This window comes from Plectropomus leopardus, chromosome 17 (genome assembly GCF_026936395.1).
Source record: "Plectropomus leopardus strain MGB_pleo_1.0 chromosome 17, ASM2693639v1, whole genome shotgun sequence".
In the NCBI taxonomy this organism is placed as follows: Eukaryota; Metazoa; Chordata; class Actinopteri; order Perciformes; family Serranidae; genus Plectropomus; species Plectropomus leopardus.
The window spans coordinates 21,005,656-21,026,511 of NC_142192.1; the positions used below are offsets into that span (position 1 = coordinate 21,005,656).

Consider the following 20,856-nt stretch of genomic DNA (forward strand, 5'->3'; position numbering starts at 1 on the left):
GGATTGTGAGGATTGCAATTTGCAACAAGCTGAAACTTCTCCAGGTTCCCTCAGCGTTCATTCTTCAAAAGGTTTTTACCAGAGGCCGAAATATCCACAGAGGTCTCTTCATCTCAAAAACAAACAAAGGGTTTTCACAGAAACCCTTAGGGGTTCCTCAGTATATGAAAAATGTCACTGTATTACACGCTATTTTAGAGCAGTGAAATTGCATAATTTCATTGGTAACTGTTTGTTTTCTTGCACTTTTGCTTGTGATACCTAAAGACTTTTGTCAAATGAAAGATAAGCAGAAAACCATAAATACTAAACATTGTTACAAAACTTAAAGGAGGAGATGTGTTTTGCACAACCAGTTTTATTTCACAATTACCTTACTCCTGCTTGAAAATCTTCTAGTAAAATCTTAAATTAAGGTGTTTAAAAGCGGTAAAACACTAAATAAAGCCATCTCACGTGACAAATCACTGTTTCTCCTGAGATCTCTTGCATATTATACATGGGCTGCTAGCCAAGTACCTGCTAATATGTGCTCGCTTTTTTTCGGATCCAGATGTTCAGGGTTTTTTTTTTACCGCGAGCCAAAAGAAAAGGTGAAAAAAAAGAAACCAGGTGATTAAAAATGATAAAAACACTAAATAAAGCAGTCTCACGTTATAATTCAGTGTTTCTCCAACGTTGTTTGGCACGTTACAGATAAGCCGCTAGCCCAGCACATGCTTATGTGTGACCAGCTTTTTTTTTTTTAATTAAGATCCAGATGTTTAGCAGGTTTTCAGAAGGACTAGGTCAGAGTTAGTACGACAATCTCATTGCGGAGGTGCTGATAACTACAGTAGCCGGCGCAAAAAAACGTGAAAGGCTTCATCTAGAGTCAGCGTTTGGTTTGTCCATTCAGGGCTGCCGTAGAAACATGACAATCATCATAAACAAGGATCTGCTCATTATGTCGATATAAACAGCTCATTCTAAGGTAACAAAATCACATCAGCTCTTATTTTCAGGTAATTATACACTAAATAAAACATACTTTTTATATGATTATCAGTATATCCCCCCAAATCCTACACACTGGACATTTGACAGGAGTTTAAATTTACATATCAAACTACTGCAAAGGTTTGTTTTCACATACTCATGTACCTATAAACAAGCTTTTATGTAGAGACTTGTATAATCTGCAGCAACGGCATGTTCGGCAGAAAACACAGAGAGAACTAAACCAGTTTCTCATACTGTAGTTGAAAAATGTTGACTTTTAGCCAAATTCTGTTTGGGAAAACAAGCTGTTCAGTGAAAAGAAATCACAATACATCAAGACAAACTGTGCCTGGGAATGGCTGCAGTCTCCCGTGTCTTACAGTTCTCCTTTTATTTTATACAATCTAATTGATTAAAGCCACAGTTGCACTTCAAGAAAACATGCACGCGCTTAATTAAATTGAAAGTTAATCCATTTGTGTCTGTCTGGTGGCAGCAGCTCGTGACATTTTGTGACTTGTGCGCATACTGTACATTTTCTATGCTTTTTTTTAAGTGCTTTGTTTTTGCTCATGGTGCTCATTGTGGACACTTATGTTACTGTACAGTTCTTGTCATTAATTTACACAGTTTTAAAGGTTCAGTATCACCATGTAAATTATTACAGAATACTGATTGGCCAGTTAAAGTGGTAGTGTAGTGGTTACAATCATCAATAGGGAGCAACATCTCATTACGTTTATCACATAATTTAAAATAGCATACTATTAAACGTTATTGCATTCATTGTATCGAAAACGGCTTGTGTCCAAATTTACAACCTTAAAGCCTTATTAAACAAAACGTTGAGCTGCGTGATACAGCAAATTAAAAGTGATTGTATTTAATAAAACACATTCATTCACACATATTTACAACATTCACATCCACCTACTCACACTGTGTCGCAAGGTTAAAGACATTGCCCTGACATCAGCTTCCCTGTTCATGTATGACACCTCACACAAGCAATTAAAATCACGCACACACACACATACACACACACACAGTCACTCGGTGATTTTGACCTCTGCACAGTCTCGCCACAGGGTAAAAAATGAGAGAGGGAGAGAGCGAGCGTTGTAAACAATAATCAGTTGCAATTTTTTTATGCTGGAGGCAAATAATCTTAATGAATGTTTTACAAAACGCTAATTAACCGTTTATTGAGTAATGAAAGCACAAGGGCCAAGAAGAACATTTATGAAACTTTTACAACTTATTTTATTATTACTGTTAACTAAAGTGTTCACTGTGTGCCCGTTCTGTTTCTGAGCATGATGAATTATCAATATGCTAATGATTAGTTAATAATATAGAGACTGGGGCATTGAAGGGCTGTTTTATAAGCACACCAGGTCATGTGAAGAGGCCGTAAAGATCACTCAGAGGGAGATTATGGCTTTTGTGTAGGGGCTGCTTTTAAACATACAGTAGTCGTAAATGGTTTATTTAAAGGGTCACTCTATTGATTTTACACAAAGGCTAAAGGTCAGTTTGGTCATCTTTAAAAGGACTGCTCAGCCAATAAAAACAGCCGTATAATGGTCCTGTGGCTCTGGAGGAGCTTTATGGAGTATGAGAAAATAGCCCTGATGATGTCATAGTGATGTCATCAGGTTTGTCTCATCTTAATCCCACAGATTACTTTTTCTTTTTTAAAAATATATTTATTTATTTTTTTTACAAAGAGTTTTAAGAGACTACGTAACAAATCAGGGTCATGGAGTTGGCCAAAAGAGGATCAAACGATAAGACAATATCGAGTTGCATTGTTCTCAGGATAATTTGTGGCATCAGTTTTGACAGTTAGATTTGTTGTCGGCATGCATACACTCTAAATTAAGATGGAGAACATGGTAAACATTCTGCCCACTGACATTAGCTACTAGCTAAAAGCAATGAAACCTGGCTATGAACTGTTGTGGCTGAAATACATAGGACACGGACGTGACATGCTATGGTGGCAGGGTGCAAAGCTTCTTTGCGGTGCTTGTGGCTTTCATGGTCAGTGTAGCAGCTTCAGTTGATAATAATGGATGTGCTCTGTTGCGGGCATACTGCAGCAGAAGCATCGCACCGCTTTTTGTGTCATATATATTTCTGCTGTTAGACATAGGGCTCATTTATACTCAACGGTGGATACGTATACGGACACGGGTGGAGACTTCTGTCTGTACTCTGCATTCTCCTCAGATCAGTACTGAGCTTGGTAAATTAGCTTCTAGTGTTTTTGCACCAAATAAATAGAAAAGTTACAAGAGATGTTGAAATTAGACAGGTATGTGTTGGTACATAATTTTAATGATAGCAGATGTGGTTATTGTACAGTGCTCCTGCTTTGATTACTTCACAGACACAATAGTTTTTATTGTTTTACTGCATTTTAGTGTTTGTTTTTTTCTTGTTGATTTTGTCACGTATCCTTCATCAATGGCAGATTTGTTTGTTATTTAACTTTTTAGTATTTTTAATTTTTTTATTGCTATTTGTAACTCTTTACAGACACTGCTGCTAGTTATTTGTCTTTACGGACTTCATCGTATTATTGAGATTGCTATCATCTGTTTTTCATCCTTTTAGCCTGCTGAATGTGAATTCGGGGCATTGCCGTAAAAGATCTTAATGCTCAGTGAAGTTTCCCATGATACACAATGATTTGATTATTTCATCCATATTTTCAGAGTTTTCTGGAAGCTTATAGATACAGACCAAACAGCGCAGTACCACTGGAGATGGCAGCGGTGTAGCGTAGTTCAAGCAACATTCAACCGTAGGAGACCACGAAAACTTTTCAAAAATGGCGCAGTGGAATGAATTAATAATATAGTGAGAAGAATTCTCTGTCCACATGTCCGATATATTTATTAGCCGCACAGATGTTAAAAGATACATAATTACAATAATTAATTACAATAATTACAACCACCAGAAGTAAGAGGGTAGTGATGTTTTATGTTTGATATGGACATATTCTATTTCATATGTAAAGGGAGTATAAATGAGCTCTTAGAGAAGTGCAGTTTTAAATAATGAGAATACCTCTTTAAAATAGGGTTGACATGTAGAAAATAGTAACAAACTGTAGCATTTCTTACTACAGCATGTCCCTTGTTAGACAGTTGGCATCAGATTGTTCAGCTTAAACATCAGTCATCAAAAACAAATAGGCAAGTGGATATTTGTTACAACAAAAATCTGCCTCGATAAGAAAGAAAATAGGCATTTCAACACATGACTTTTTTAAACTAGTTTTTATTTAGGAAGTGAAACAAAAATGCCCAGTGTTGTCTTTGTGCTTTACATTGTTTCAAACTGCCGCTTGAGGTCCAGAAAAACCTCAGAGGAAGAACTCAAAACAAAGCAGGAAGCTCCAGAAAATTCATCACCACCACCATCATCATCATTTTCGTCACTGTCACTCTATACAGATCTGTAGAAATAATCAGACTCCAAAGTCACATCAGTGCTTATTTACAAGGCCTCTTGCCACAAAATAGTCGAGTTTTCATTCACTCTTAAAAAAGGTGTGGTGAAGACACTCTCGCACAAATATGTTGGAAAATGACACGTGTTTATTTATGCCATGTGTCATTTTTTAAAACATATTTTCATGTGTTATTTAAGGACAGCACAGCCTGTGTTATTTCAGCATCGTTGCTGTTGTTTTTACCTTTGATTTATCATAGTAGAAAAAGGAGAAAGAGGTTGTTATTTCTACATACAAGGCAATGTCTACCTGAATCTAAACTCTTTCATTGTGCTACTATCTTTGAACAAAAAGAAAGTTGTAAGATATAATTCGTAAGAGGAAGTGCTTTTATATAAGAATAGGTAAACTAGCTTGTGGCTATAGTAGGCTACAGTAGTTCATAGTAGAATCTAAGTGTTTGTCGATGCACTCTGGTGCTGAAATATTGACCATATGTCTCCTCTTCTTTCTCAACAATCCTTATAATTGCATCTGGGATCGCCACAGCAACCTCACAACAGCCAGAGATGATGAAGAGCAAAACAACCTGATATTGTTCAGGCGGTTTAATGAGCGTTGTTCGCTCTTGAGTCCTCACATGGAGGTTGTGAATTAATGTAGAGCCGAGGAGTAAAACGGATCTTTTGACGGGATTCAAACTGTGAAGGGAGCTCACTGATTTTGACCAACTTACAGGAGGAAATGTTTTCTTCAGCACTGATTCAAGGACTACTGAGGGTCAAACAGTCCCACGTTCAGCCGCTGTTGTAAAGTTGTGTTTCACTTCTTCAACAATTAAAAACAGGACCATACAAAGTACCAAAACTCGCAATCGTTCTTTCTGTTTTCATCCATGTTTCAGCACCAGAGGCCTACGGTAGTACCTTCTACTTTCTACAATATCTTAGAGTAATAATACGAGGCAGGCAGTGCATAAACCATGTACAAAAAGACCCGTCCCGACCCAACCCAGAGCCCTCCACCTAAAGGAGTTGTGCCATCTGTGTGAATCCCTGGAAGCACCAACAGCTGTGAATGCTTACATTGTCAACAAGCTAATGATGCCAAGACTGAATTATAACTAGGAGGCAATTATTTTAGATAATTATACATACTAAATCAGCAGAGATTGGAAAACTGACTCTGCTTATTTGATCTGGTCAAACACATCAGAAAACCCATTGGAGAAAGCCTCAAAGAATCACAACAGTGTCACACTCCCTCTTAATACTGAGCTCTTAACCCAACCCTCCATATTTAACACTAACTTGGTTTACTAACTCCCTGAAATTTCATTTCTCATAACTACATAGAATAGTGGTACTTGAAAAAAATCAAGATGTTACAAGCAGTTATGACTCACGTATCTTCAAAAAATATCATGCATTATTGCTCTATTGGATATGAATGAAATATTGCCCAAGACAGAAATTTGCTTAATTTGCCTGTTATCTAAGAGGTTTGGCAAAATATCCCAAAGATTCATAAAATTGGCATAGATTCCATTATTAGGCTATTGTTACTTTTTTGCATGCAGTTATAATTAAAGTGGCGGACAAAAGTAAAAAGGTAATTAGAAAGTGTCAAATGCTTTGGCATATTCGTAACAAAAGGCAAAATATAACAAAGTAAAGTGCAAAATCAATACATCAAAAACATAACAATAAATAAATAAATTAGGCAATAAATAGACACATAAAAAAGACCTCAAAGCTGAATACTGTGTGGCCCACTGGCAACAAAAACTCTAATTTACAACACTTGAGAAAGGTTTGACCTTTTAGGAAAATCAGGACATTTTTAATGTCTGGATCCTCGACAAGTAAAAATAAATAATATCAGATTTAAAATGCTGTTTGTTAAGGAATACCCTGGTGGCTCAGTGGGAGTTTTCGGCCTTTGAAATCCAGTTTTTCCCCCTCACTTTCCACTGTATACTGTCAAGTAAAGCACAAATGCCAAAAAACTAACTAAAAAAAACAGCTTGTAACGTGTCCATTTAAGAAATTGGTTTAAAGAAAAATCACCAAAAAAGCTGCACTTGCCACACCTACCGCGTTATGGTAGGTTTGAACTTTATATTTCCCTCACAGTTGGGTGTGGTTGTGTCAGTGGCCAGCACAGTATACAGTAGGCAAAGCATGTCACTACTGTAAAGGAAAAACTTGACAAGTATTTTGTTTACTTGCAGGGAACAAATGTCGTGTGCTTTTTTTATTTTTTGATTCTGTATCTCCTTAAAAATTCAGTCCAAGGTCAGTTTCCCCAAACACAGGATACCAGATGTATCCTTAGATTACGAATGTTTGTTTTTTGTTTTTTAAAAAAAGCAGTAAATATGAAAGTTCATCGAATCTCTTTGCAAGAAAACTGAGGATGTGATTCATGCTTTTAAACTCCTGTGATATTCCTGTCACGGAGAGACAGAGAGATAGGAGAGGAATTGTGCTTCAGTGTCGTTTCATCATGTGTTGGAAGGGGGAAAAAAACGAGGGACGAGGATAGAAATGGACATAAATAGATCTAGGTATCTTCAAAAATGATGAGCTAGATGTGCTGTGCTTTATTTATCTTCACAGATCCTCAGAAGTATCTTATCGAAGCAGGTGGCAATCTAAATCAAGCATTGAAACCTTTTCACTCCTCTCCCAGATGAGGAAGGAGGAGACAAAGAAGGGATTGGAGGGTCTTGATAAAAATGGACATGTCCTCAATCTATTTTTGCCGTTTGCTTCATGATCCAGAGAAAACACTCCTGCCTCGCAGTGCTCAGGCGTACTGGTCTTGTTGTTGGGGAAGCAGGAAAAGGAGGGAGCGAGGCCAGTAAAATCTGATTTAAACAAACAAAAAAGTCAGCCTTCGTGAATCCATCACTCTCCCAGTGAGCTCAGAGGGGAGAAAGCCCCCTTGAAGCACGCCGACTCGTAGTGCTTGTTCAGGTAACTCTTGAGCGCAAACGTCTTGTCGCACCGTTTACACTTGTAGTGCTTGAAGGCTGAGTGCGTCTGCATGTGAGCGCGCAGGTTCGACCGGTCGGCAAATGCTTTGCCACAGTGCGCGCACCCGAATGGCTTCTCGCCCGTGTGCGAGCGCATGTGGCCCTGCAGCAGCCAGGGTCGACTGAACGCTTTGCCACACACGTCGCACTTGTGCTTGAGGTCGTGGGTCAGCAGGTGCATGGCCATCGCAGGCATGGAAACGTAGACTTTCCCACATGTGGGGCACTTCTTGGCCATCTTGCTGTCTATGCTCCTGTGCGTCTGTTTGTGCCGGCTCAGGTTGGAGGACGTGGCGTAGGTTTTGCCGCACTCGCTGCAGGTGTGCCTCTGAATGCTTCCTTTGGGGTTTCCTGCAGATTTTCTCCGTGATCGTCCGTCCATGATGAAAAACGCGTCCACCGTGTAGCCCTCGCTCACGGCAGCGTCCCCGTTGATGTATCCACCAGCTGATGATGAAACCTCGGACCTTGGGCTGTCCGGCTGGTCTGAATCCCCGTGGATATCACCATGGATGCCTGAATAGGTGTTGTCAATGCGGCCATAGATGATTGACGGGTGACCAGGGGAGGGTACTTTTGAGATGACAGATGAGTCACTTCCCACCACGTCATCGTAAGGAGATGGACTCAGATAATCGCTGACGTAGCCTGAAGAGAGAGAGGAAGAGGTTAATTATTTGACCACAACAGGGATTGATTGGAAATTAGAAACTGATTGATTTGAAAATCTTTACAGAGAAGCTACAGGAGAGCTCCAAAAGTGCAACCAGAAAGGGAAAATGCATACCTAAACGAAAATCATTATTTCCTGTGACATTTGAGTATTAACAAGCCTCTCCATAACAAAATCCCACAGCCTGGTTGCTAGGTTTCATACCTATCATATCAACATTTCAAAAGTGAAGTAATATATAACTTAATGTATGTGTATGTATGTATGTATATATATTAGATGGTGGATGATATGTCTGAAGACCACTGTTCAAATCCAAAGAACAATGTCTCCCCCTACGACCCTTCGCAGCGTTACTTACAGTATATGTGGCACCATACTTGGAAATTTTTGTCATGGAACCTGGTGTTTTAGCAGTACATCACGATATGTGGCATTGAACCTTGGATTTTACCGAACTTGGGTGTTTTTAACTGACACATCAGCGATTTTCCCAGCAGCATTTGAGTCACGAAACCTGAGTGTTTTTAGTGGTCCATTGCAGAGTTTCTGAGCCAAACCTGGATATTTTTTACAGGCTAATTGCAGCATTTCCAAGCTGCGTTTTAGCCATAGAAACCTATAGAGTTTTTAGTAGCACATCATCAAGTTCCTGAGCCACATTTGTGGTAACAAACCTGGATGTTTCTTACCGACACATTGCAGTATTTCGCAGGGGTGTTTGACCCACAGTATCTATGCGTTTTCATACCAAACCTTTTCTTTTTTTTGGTGTCATATCACAGCATTTCCTAGCAGTGTTTTTGATGGATGTGTTTTACCAATGCATTTCCCAGCTCTATTCAGTACCTTTCAGACAACTGAGCAGGCAATTACAATATGTAAGTTCCCATCGGCCAACATGCTTCAGTGAGAAACACGAAATAAACTGCTTTGAATATCATTACAGGGAAGCTGCACAAGTGCCACAAAGTTGTGCGTGAGTTACTTTTATTCTCAGGACCCCGAGGGCTCCGACATATCCACCGTTATCAGTACAATTAAAAACATTTCATATAATTGTAAAAACGCAGGCCACAAATCAGACTCATTCACTGAAGTTCATTCATTATTCAGAGAGCTGCTTCACATGTTGTCTCTTGATAATAATACTGATTACAGCCCGCCGTCTCTGGTTTCTAAATATCAGTTGGACCCCCCAGGATCATATTAACAACATACATTTTGCTTTAAGATGAACTTTTATTTTCCCCATTAACACATGCATCCATACAAGAAAAGAAGCGGACACAGGAGACACAAGTCCATTCTTAAGATACGCCCACACACTGAGAGGTTTTGTCTAAAACACAACCATTTTGGGGGGTGGTATAAAGCACAGAGGAAGATGGGAAGAAGCAGGAGAAGTTGAGGTATTTATAGTGGTAGTAAAGTGCTTTTATGTCTTTGCCAGCAAGGAGGAGACACTTTCCCTCTCAGTGGGAAATCTTTATTTTATTTTTCATGGAAAGGTTCAGTGAGCATACTGTCTCCTCAACAACTGCACCTTCTCTGACAGGTCTACAGCTGCACACAGTCACACCTCCAAGCTGTCAAAACGTCAACTTTTATTCACAGAGCATCTCTATTACAGCAGCCAGGAGTCTAGTGCTTTGCTCAAGGGCACCCTGACACTGATAACTGTGTGTTGACCGCAACCTTTCAGTCTCCTTGAGCTATTTCATTCCTGCAATTTTTTTGCACAACTCCTCACAAATCTGATCAATTTTTTGTTGCCACGTTGATGATGTCAGCTGCTTCATTATTTCTATTATTGGTCTCTAAAACTCAACAGGCTGAACTCAGACAGACACGAGGCGAGACTGGCAGCTAATACCCCCACAGCCATGACTCCCGTGGATCTATGGCGATCAATAGCTCTCCATTTCAATTAGCACTCTGTGAGCATTTAGACACAGGCAGCAGAGGAGATACTATTGCTGGTAATATAATTTCATGATGCAGTTCTGAGAAAAGCTCAGAAGTCGGTCGATAATATGATGAGAGCAAGAGACTCAGATAGATGGAGGGGGAGAGAGAAAAGAAGATGGAAAAGAAGAAACGGGGCAGGGGAAGGAGTTATGGCACAGTGGGAGTGGTGTTTTGTCCAGTATGGTGGTTGTGGTGGTTAGGTGGTTTGGCGGTGTAGTTTACCACTCTCATGCTGATTTAATGTTTGACTTAAATTAAGACAGAGTAACAGAAGAGGACAGAAAATCAAGGGTGGAGGCAAGAGAGGTGGAGAGGGAAAAAATCATGAAACATGGATATTCAATCATTGCACTCTGAGACTAAGTACTGTATTTGTGTGTGCCCCTGTATCTGTGTGTGTGTGTTGCTTTATAGAGCATGAGTAACTTTGAAATATGACCAAGTGTTCATTTTTAACCCTTAGCTCTTGTCTCAGCGATGATTCATAGCCTCATGATCACTCAAATTGGCAGCTTCCCAGTAGAACAGCAGACTTGTACTGGTGGACACTGAACAGCTCTAGTGGGGGTGGGGGGTTGGGGGTGGGGTGGGGTGGGGGGGTGTCACTGCATTGCTTAAGTGAACTTTTACAGCAGACAACACTTTCCCTTTAAGGAATTTTCCCCCAAAAAAACCTTTCAGATTACTTATTAATATGTCTGTTGGCTTTTCTGTACTAAAGCCAGTGTTAAAAAAAAAGATCAGATCCTTTAGTTAAAGGGACAGTTCACCCCAAAATCAAAAATACATATTTTGGGGACCACAAGCTGATTGCCATTTAGTTCCATCATTCTGGAGAGAAGGCAGATATCTCCAAAGCTGATATCTCCAACACTCAGCAACTCATACCAAAACTATTTAGATTAATAAATAGCACTACAGGTAAGAGCAAAAACAATGTGTTTTTAATTTTGTTGTGAACTGTCCCTTTAAGTAATGGAATGAGTCTTATCAGCAAATGTACTTTAAGTATCAAAGGTTTACAACAACACTTAGATTTAAAGTATATATAACTTAAGATTTATTGTTGTATTTACTTTACTTTTTTGAGGCAATCTGTTCCAATAATATTTTAAATAAGATCAATTAGTCAGATTTTGCGATGCACAAGGTGACATTTTTGCAGGTGGCGGGCCTGGAGTATAGGCAAGGGTTGCCAAAAAAAATGGAATAATCCATGTAGGAAATATATTCTATGCCCAGTGTCATTTGATCGTTGCGTCATTGCAGCTGTCCAACAGCTGCAACGACACAACTCCTAAGACCAGTGTGTTGGATGCATGGAACGACAGACTCAGTAAGGACCGACTGACCTGAGTTTGACTTCTGCTGAAAATCTGTTGTACAGTGAAGAAAAAAAATAGCTCATCCAGTTTTATTCTCCTCCAGTATTCAGTGTGTGTCATGTCACCTCTTCTGTAGCTGCATTGTTTACACTGCTGTGAAGGCACTAAAAACCAGACTGAGTTGTGCCGATGTGACTGACAGCTTAGCAAATAAAAACAAACTCCATTCCAGGTTTAGGATGCAAGATTTTAAGATATAAACACAGAGCACAGTGCTGCTTTCTCTCACAGAGACTTTCTCTGTGATCCCCTCCAATTAAACATGACCGTTCCCCCAGTATCCTCTTCTTAAAAAAACGGTTTTGCGAGCCATAATTACTGAGCGTCTCAACGTCTGTGCACTGTCTCTATTTGTTTGTCTTTGTCTCTCTCCAACTGTCTCCGTCTCTGTCTCGCTGTGTCAACTCTGTATTCATTTCAAAGCACTTTAGCAGCATTAGAGCTGATAGCTGTTCTAAATGCTTATTAAAGATTAAAATACTCTGCCAAACTGAAGCCATCCCTCTTTTATGTGTCTTTGAAATATAGAGAATTAGAAAGAGAGGGGGGAAAATATAGGCAGAGAAAGGCAACGAGAGACAGAGAGAAAGAGAGAGAGAGAAAAAAGCTGCAAGCTACAATTTAATTTTTGATCCAAACCAGCAGTAACTGACACACACTTGTGTGCTTTGGACACTTGTAGGTCACTGACTGCTTCCTCTGTGTGTGTGTGTGTGTGAGTGTGTGTGTGTGTAATGCTGTGCACTCAGCTGTGCAAGCTGCCTGGGAAATGTGCCGAGTTGACAGAAACACAGCAGTGCGTGTACATCCATGTGTGTGTGTGTGTGTGTGTATGTGTGCAACAAGCTGCAGTTGCTTCAGTCAAACTCGTGTTATATTTATAACAAGGGATAGCAGTCTCAGTCTTTACGTGTTTGTCGCACTGCTGCTGCTGCTGCTGCGTGTTCCTCTGTTCACTCTGTCATCAGAGCACCTGGGATCTCTTCATCTCACATCTGACCTTGGTACAATGTGAAAACCACCAGGTTGCACTTACAGTGCTGCACACTTCCCCCTATACTGTGTGACAGCCACAATTTTTCCTCTAGCTCCTTCAAAGCTGCATGAATGATTTTTTTAGCCACCAGGGGGCAGAAGCAAACTGATAGACACACAAAAACTGGCAAATTATTGCCTTTTAAAGGCCATGTGGCCGATGTATGACGTCGCAATTGCTTTTCTACACATTCAGTAGACAAAGGGCAACATATCATTCCACTGGAGTTGTGTTTTTTAACCCATGCAGTTCTTGTGCACTTTTTTGTACATTTTCTGTTTCGTACCTATCCCACCTAATAAAAGAGATGAAGTTTTTCTGTAGGTTGATGCAGAAGCTAACGTCATCCTTGTTCCCCCGTCAAAAAGCCTATGAGATTTTTCCTTTGGCAGAAAATAAGCTCAGTGGTAAACAAATGTTTGATACTTTCACGTTTGGTTCAGCAAGATAATTTCATAAATGAACACCACTTTCAGGATTTTTTAACGTAATCGCCAGGAGTAAAGAGCTAACGTTAGGATATATACCAACTACACTACGGTCACGTCGCCACCGCCATGACGCTGTTCAGTGCAGTTTGGGTTCATGACGTTCTGTAGTCTCATTCAGCCACTTGTTAGCAACTGCTTTTTTTAAAAACACATTAAAAGTTTCAAAGTCCACGGGTGAGGTGTTTAATGATGGATTTTGTGTTGTATTTATGGGTCTTATGACACATTACTGGGGCACTCTATGATTATCCAGGAGTTCATGCATAGCGTACATATTTTAGAAGGTGATGATCACGTGACTAACAGAGAACTGCCCCAGTGTTCAAAACCATGTGAACTCAGTGAATTTAAGTCATTTTAAGGTTTATCCTCATCATGTTTCTTTTCCTAAACCTACAGTAACTTTACGTTAATTATGTAACTTAATGTCATTCGTGCGGCGCTAATTCATATAAGATCATACAAACTGCAGTGTGTGCATTTTCATAGGATATCATTGATCCACTGAATTCAGCCACCAAATAATAATACCAATATCTGCTCTCTTTTTGCTCTGTTTTGGTTTCTATTAACCCCTGAAAAAATGATCTGGTATTTTAGTCACTAGAAGTTCAAGTTTCTTCACCAGATAGTTGTTTAATATTTGGAGCTGTTAATCAGAGCTAATTTTCTGAAAACAGCTGCCTGCTGATACTGGAAACGGAGCTGATGAGAGCAGGGATCCATTACAATAAAACAACTAGTAAAAACCAAAACAACGAGCCAAAAGAGGCTCAAAAGCTTCATGAATCTGCAACACTGGGCAGTTTTTCTCTGTGATTTTGTGACTGCAAACAACCTCCTTTACATTGCATTTAGTCATTTTATATGAGTGCTAATTTTTGAATATTAATGCAGCTTTAACATAAATAAGGAAGCTACCTTTGAAGTCCTAACACCCGAGTGCACAAAGCTCCTAAATAAGAAACAGCAGCCTTTAAGAGCAAATATAAGACAGTCAGCCTCAGTTCAGAAATGTGAGGCTAGTATTTTATTAATACTTGAAAATTACACTGAACCAATATTTCCCATTCTCACTCTGTAATGTGTTTTGTCTATGTATCCAGGATTATACAGCGTGTGGGAACCATTTAGCATCAATGTAGCTTCCAAATGTTGTTAAAATCTTGGAGGGAGACTCACAGCTGCTGGAAACAAGTTGATATGAATAATAGACTGGGCAACAGGATGACAGAAAATCCCACTACATGTGTGCTGGTAACATAATGCATCAACATAAATATTTTGCATGGTTTTCTGCAAACATCCCTCTGTTTCCCTGTTGCTCATCAGCTGTCTTTAAGTGAGGGGAAAAATGATATTTTTTTCCAACTTAACTTGTCAACTGACAGCAACTATGCTGAGTTGATTATGTGTTGGTGTATATCTAAGATAAAGAATTGTATTTCTGTGGCATCAAAATTCATCTCAGGCTGATAAGAGTGTGAGAAAACCAAAATGTGAAATGTTACAGTTAAATTGAACATTAATAGAGTTTTATCTGCTGTTTTATAAGATGTTGCCCATGCTGGCAAAGCATGAAACGAGGAATTTAACGAGAGTCTACCCTCGCCAAAAATTCACACTGGATTTCCAAGCATGTTTAATGTCATTTTCATACATGTTTTCACGGGTTAATGCCATTTTATTGGGAAAACAAACCCCAATTAAGTGATTTATGTCAACTTTATGTGGAAAGTGGGATTTTTTTCATTTTCACATAAAGAGTAAGAACAACTGAGTCATCAAGAATCCACCCTGATGAAGTGCATATATGAAAGACCCTCGAGCTCTGCCCTGACCTCTGACCTGTGCTGTGCAAAGGGTCAATATATATTTATTACATACAATATAACTCACTTCCTGCCATCTCTCTGACCTGTTTCTACACATGAAACACTTTCATAGACATCATTTGTGCAAGAAAAGGCATTTTTCAGTGCCTACGATTGGTGTATTTTTGGTTTGTGACCGATGTTTGACCCTGTAATTCCTTTTTTCTCATCCCTCACCAGTCATGACTAATGCTGTAAATCTGGGGATAAAGAAATACCCTGGATAATGTATAGCATATGTGTGTGTGCATGTAGCATGTAGCGCACGCGTGTGTGTGTAGGTGGGAGGATGACTAACCTTTGTCATGATGATGGAATCGCAGACTGAGTTCTTCTCTTCTGCTGTGACCATATGAGCTCTCCAGCTCTGCAGCCGAAAAATCGTCCAATTTGACTTTCTTCACCAAGAAAGACCGAGGCATGATGGGACAGTAGTTTCTCCTACACTTGTACAGACAAACACTCTTCTTCTGTCTACCAACCCACGTCAAACTTAACCAAAACCTATATCTGGGACTCTCAATCGCTTGATTTCTTTCTTTCTTTTTTTTAGTGTACCCCCTGGTTTCAGCTACTAAAGGCGCGTTCGCTCCCTCCAATCAAACAGCCTCCAAGGTGGAGAGGAGACATGGCTTTTAAAGATCAGCTCCTCACGTGCTTCTGCTTTTTTAGCATACCTAACATTTACTCAGTTGACTGTGATTTGTTTGGTCCTTTGAATTAAAAAAAATAGTCTGTCTTCCTCCGCCACTGGAAGACCTGTGGAGCTCTGAAAGGTCAAAATAAAAAATAAAATAAATCAGGTCCTGTTTTGGCTGTTGGCACGGGGTTAAAACGCTTTTCCCCCCTTGTTTTATTCCAGTCTAAGGCGCGTGGACAGCTCCCAAAACAGATCTCCTCGTGCTCCGAGCCGGTCTCCTGGTTTCAGCACCGGACAGCTCCCCTCGGCGCGAGACTGTTCTCTCCCCTTTCTCCGCGTGCCACAGCCGACCGCCGCTGTCAGTTCACCGCCAGAGAGAAAAGAGAGAAGAAGAAGTTTCCGCCGGTTTGATATCGGCTGAAATGCACTCCGGTGGAAATTCTCACGCAGGTCAGTTAACTCAATCTATATTTATTTCATTTTTGTCCGGAGCAAACCGTTTAATGTACCGGTGCCTTCAAAATAAGAGGAAACGTAGCGACTTGTAACGGAGAGAAATGAAGGTTAAAAGGTGTTCAAAAAAGACAACCGAGTCCAGAAAACGTCTCGAGACTTCTCCGGAGACAAACCAACCCAAAATGTCGTCACAGTTCCTTAAGAAATATTGCTCAAAAATATTATTTCAAAAAAAAAAACTGCAGCTGGAAGACCTGAACAGATCATATCCCCGTCCCTAACTCTCTGTTTCACTCTCTCCTCCGCTCCGTCTCTCCTTCTCTCCTCAGCGCGTGCGGAGCTGCGGCTCTTTCTAATGCACGAGATCAGCTGTTGCGGCTTTATAGGCAGCGCGAGAGATAAAGAGAGAGAGAGAGAGAGAGAGAGGGAGAGATGGAAGTGCTTAATTTTATTCATCAGAAGAGGGGGGGGGCATCTTTTCTTGTGGGACCAGCAACGGCGCGCGGTGATGGCCAGGGAGGGATTTAATGAGTTAGTTTACAGGGCACGCTCACGCTGATTTTTATGACAATGAAATTAGAAAGCAGGATTTTGGGGGGGATTCCATACAGATTCCTGCAGGGAGGAGTGTGCACGTGGCAAATTATAATAAATTAGATATAAACGGATACATAAAAAAAAAATTGAGAAATAATCAGTGAATAGTCCTTATTTTTGTCTTCCTTTTTTCATTTACACTTATGTATAAATCATTCAAGGGTGACTTGCGGTGAATATAACTGTGAAAAGGATAAATTAAAATGCCCTTACTGAAATAACATAGAATTAATTGGTTCATGGGTCAGACCATTAGCATGCAGATTCAGACTCAAATCTTTTACAAAACTAGTAAAAGTAAGAAAAAAAACAAGTTGAATTTTCAGAGTCTTTGTGAATAGGGATATCCTTTTAGGTTTTAAAAATCTATAATGTAGGCTATATTCACACTACACACAGATTAGATTATTAAAGCATGCTTCACTGTAGCTTTGATTTGTGTGATATATACACAGTATATCCAGATAATATTTACAACTATGATTGCAAAGGTACTGTGCAGTACTAATCAATTAATTCTCACTCCCATCTCGTGACATACCAATGTTTGGTCAGTGGCCCTACACGTCACCTGTGATGCTCAAGGTACTCCTCCAGCATCAGTTTTGGACATTTTTGGACATTTGCATGTTGTCTTTTTTTTTCTTTTTTCTTTTTTTTTAATAAACTGAAAATGTAACTAAAAAAATGTTTTTAGGTCTATTTCCTAAGGCCTAGGCAATGAAAGACCGTGGTTAGGTTTAGGCAACAAAAGCACATTGTTAGGTGTAGAAAAAAAACTTAATGGTTTGGCTTAAAATAAGCATATTTGTTACTAGCGTAATGCGAAGTCACATGACATGTGTTACATATGTCACATGACATACGTCACTAGTGTAGTGCGCTAGACAGCGTTCTCCTGGTCAGTAGTCCACACTTTTTTTTTGACCCATCCACCTTCCTTACTGCCCATCCTTTCCAGACCATCTTGCTCTTTACACTATGGCAATTGCTCAGAGCATGTAAAATATGCTACCACATGGTACGCCTCATACTGCAGCTAAAAGGTGTGTTGGTGTCTGATGCGGAGGGCCACTGACAAAGTATTTGACAAGTTGGTAGTGAGACTGGGTTGTACAAACTATGGGTTTACCAGAAAAAAAATCCCCCCCTCGCATAGTGATTCTGGCCTTTCTCAGGGACTGAGAACCATCAAATCAACCCGAAAAGCAACTTCTTGTGGCACTGAACACAGGTCAATGCTTTTACACTGCAGTCAACCAATTGAGTTTCCTTTATGCAGATCAGCGCTCCCCCTGGGCCAATCAGATCGTCTGTGCGTAAATCCAGACTCAGCATTAACCAATGAGTTTAGTTAATGTAACTGAGGTGCAGGTGTTTTTCCTGAATGGTCTTTGACAGTGAGAGAGAGCGAGAATGTCAGAGCTTCATGTAGGACTTTGTGTTACACAATGCTCGTTTGTGTGTCAGAGGTAAGATGCTGCAGAGTGATGATGATGCACTGTTTTGTTGTTTACACACACAAACAAACAGACTTCTCCCTGCAGCCAGCAGACAGCAACACACACACACACACACACACACACTTATGCAAAGCCCTACCCCCATTCATACACATCCAGGCAGGCAGGATGATGGTGTGTGATGTAATGCAGTGACGTGTGCATTTATGTAAGTTCTATTCAGTGAGGTCCTTGGAGTTAACCTATTTTTGTACTTCATTGATAAATGTTTGAGCAAGACAGGGAGAGTATGTCCGTGTGTGCGCGCATGTGTATGCACACGCGTGTGTGTGTGGTTAAGTGCATTTCTCTTAAACTTATCAGTCTGTCTGTAGTCATTTCTTACCATTGCTGCTATATTTCTGTGTTGATGCTCTGTATTAAAGGGTGTCCTGTTCACTCTCAGATGGACTGTAAAATATCAGATACTAACAGCATGTGCTTGAACATGTCATCTGAGGTTCTAAAAATGCATAGGGAAGAGGTTGGGGCGGATTGATGAGTCACCAAATCATTTCACGTTTCTAGCTGAAAGAATTATGAATATTGTTCCATAACTTTAAAGGGATATTTAGGAGATTTCAACCAATTGTTTATCATAACAATGTGGGTAGGTGTGTGCATGAACTGTGGTAAATCCCCCCCCCATTTCATTTACCAGCAGAAATCTGCTGCATGACCCTCTCAAGCTCAATGCTCCATCTACAGATTGTAATTCCTCATTTTTGTATGCCCACCATTACGGACACAAAGAGTATAGAAGTGGATCAAGAGAGAGAATGCCACCCCTTTCTCTATCTCTCAAATTCTGATCACACAGTCAAATTAGTCGGTGATGATCAAATATAAACCAAGATTCTGTTACTGTATTGTCTTTTTCTTGCCTAAAATATTTCAGAAACATACTTTAATGCACTTTCTGCCTGTAACATGACATCTTTTGTTACGATTTGGCCGCCATATTGTTTTTGGACAGGCAACTAACACTCCCTCACCCACTAACTGAAGTATTTATTGGTCTGGTGTGGCGCAGTGCATTCTGGTAGTTGTAGTTTTTCTACTGCTTGAGCAATAGTCAATGCCCCAACCCCTTTCCACTGTTTTCCCTGGTCATGTAGCGCTTATTTAAAAAGCATTTTTTGTCCTTCTTCTGCATAGACAGCCCACTTTTATGGAAAGACCTTCTTTCCAGCAGTTAAATACTCTTGACTTGTTTTAACTGGATCCAAGATGTTTCTCTAGCCTTAACAAGATACTTATTTTTCCAGAAACTAATGAAAAGCTGCATTGTGGGACATTTTAGTTAAAAAAGAGACATATATTTCAGAGAGACATATGTTGGACTTTATTCAGGAGGTCACAGGCATGACTACAAATACATGGTTATGTTATGTTATGCAATTGCTGGATGTTAAAATGAGCAACTGTTCGCCAACAATTTTGTCATATCAACCTAAAAGGTGATGATATGTCAGTGTCAGCGATTGAGGCTGACTTTTAATATAAATCTATCTTAAATTAGACCCTCCCAAAAAAAGAACTTTACTGTCCTTTTATATAGGAAAAATGTAAGAAATAGGTCATTCTTTATGTACACACGTCAGTACTTGTTACGCAAAACAGTGTTGTTCATTGTATAAAATATAAGCAAAAGAAATACATGCAGAAAGAGCAATAAGCTGTGCATTGAAAGGTATCTGTCAGTGGGGTTTGAGTGTGATTGTCTAACTGATTGTCTTTCCATGTCAATCGATGACACACCATGAAATACTCATTCCATGTGGTCTATTTCTATGATGGTGAAATTGTTCCTCGTTATTTTTCCTGCTAGCCTGTGAGAGCAGTCATACTGCTGAGCTCAGCGAAATTTATCTGTGTGTGTGTGTGTGTGTGTGTGTGTGTGTGTGTGTGTGTGTGTGTGTGTATGTGTGTGTTTAAGATTGTGTGGGGACATGTGGAGACTGGAGACTCATTAGCATAATAATAGACTCGGATGCATGTAGACAGGAAGGCGGTGCGCAAGCGTGTGTGTGTGTGTGTGTGTGTGTGTACGGGTGTGTGTTTGTGTGTGTGTGAGTCCTGTCAGGAAACACAATCGAAGGGTCCTTGTTGACTTTTCATTCCTCTGTCTTTTAAAGGGCTATTTAAATGACAGGGTTTTAAATAAAACTCCATTCAAGAAGAAGGTTTTTTACATATAAAGCAATATCCAGATGAAAGGGTTTGTAAACAAAAAGTGACAGAGAGAGATACAGAGCAGGAGGGAGGAAAGAAAACAGAAGGAGGGGGAAAGGCAAACAAAAAAAAACAAAGAGCAGACAGCAAAACGGAGACAAATAAAGAGGAAAAACCACTCACAGAGGACAAACGGAAGGTCAAACAGGGTTTTAAGTAGGAGAGAGAGAAGCAGCCTGCAGTAACATAACTGTCACAGTGGATGGATAACGGTAGCGATGGATCACTTTGACTTTGATTTTAGCCATTTTATGATATCAGCTTGCTGTCTATAAATGAGAGCCATTAGGAAAAATACTTGACGAATTGTACATCTGCTTGTCTTGGACTCACAGTGCTTCATAAGGCAGTAAATGTTGATATGATGTTGATGATTGTTTATCAAAACATATGACAGATGGGTGATAAATTTAAGTGAAAAAAAGAGAAAACAATATCATTAAGTCCCTCAAACTTAACAACTACATTTCTGCAAACCACAGATATGTTACATTTGCAGATTATTA

At 39.8% G+C, this 20,856-nt stretch overlaps 2 protein-coding genes across 2 annotated transcripts in view; one reads left to right on the forward strand and one right to left on the reverse strand.

The window, feature by feature from the left end:
- LOC121957896 (TBC1 domain family member 20) overlaps nucleotides 1-20,856 on the forward strand; it is a 138,151-nt gene that overhangs the window by 87,536 nt on the left and 29,759 nt on the right. Inside the window, exon 10 of the transcript XR_015779408.1 lies at nucleotides 15,783-16,010. The gene's annotated coding sequence lies outside the window, so the exon portion shown is untranslated. The remainder of the gene's footprint in view (nucleotides 1-15,782; nucleotides 16,011-20,856) is intronic.
- LOC121958125 (transcriptional repressor scratch 1-like) lies at nucleotides 4,882-15,843 on the reverse strand. The gene is made up of 2 exons (XM_042506995.2): nucleotides 15,219-15,843; nucleotides 4,882-8,138 (listed from the first exon to the last, which is right to left on the reverse strand). Exons 1-2 carry the CDS (start codon nucleotides 15,340-15,342, stop codon nucleotides 7,363-7,365), a joined length of 900 nt encoding a protein of 299 aa, XP_042362929.1. The 5' UTR covers nucleotides 15,343-15,843; the 3' UTR covers nucleotides 4,882-7,362.

Coding starts and splice junctions, on each gene's coding strand:
- LOC121958125 (XM_042506995.2), bottom strand. CDS start 15,342: ATGCCTCGGTCTTTCTTGGTGAAGAAAGTCAAATTGGACGATTTTTCG. Junction 8,139..15,218: donor ATTCCATCATCATGACAAAG/GTTAGTCATCCT, acceptor CTCTCTCTTCAG/GCTACGTCAGCGATTATCTG.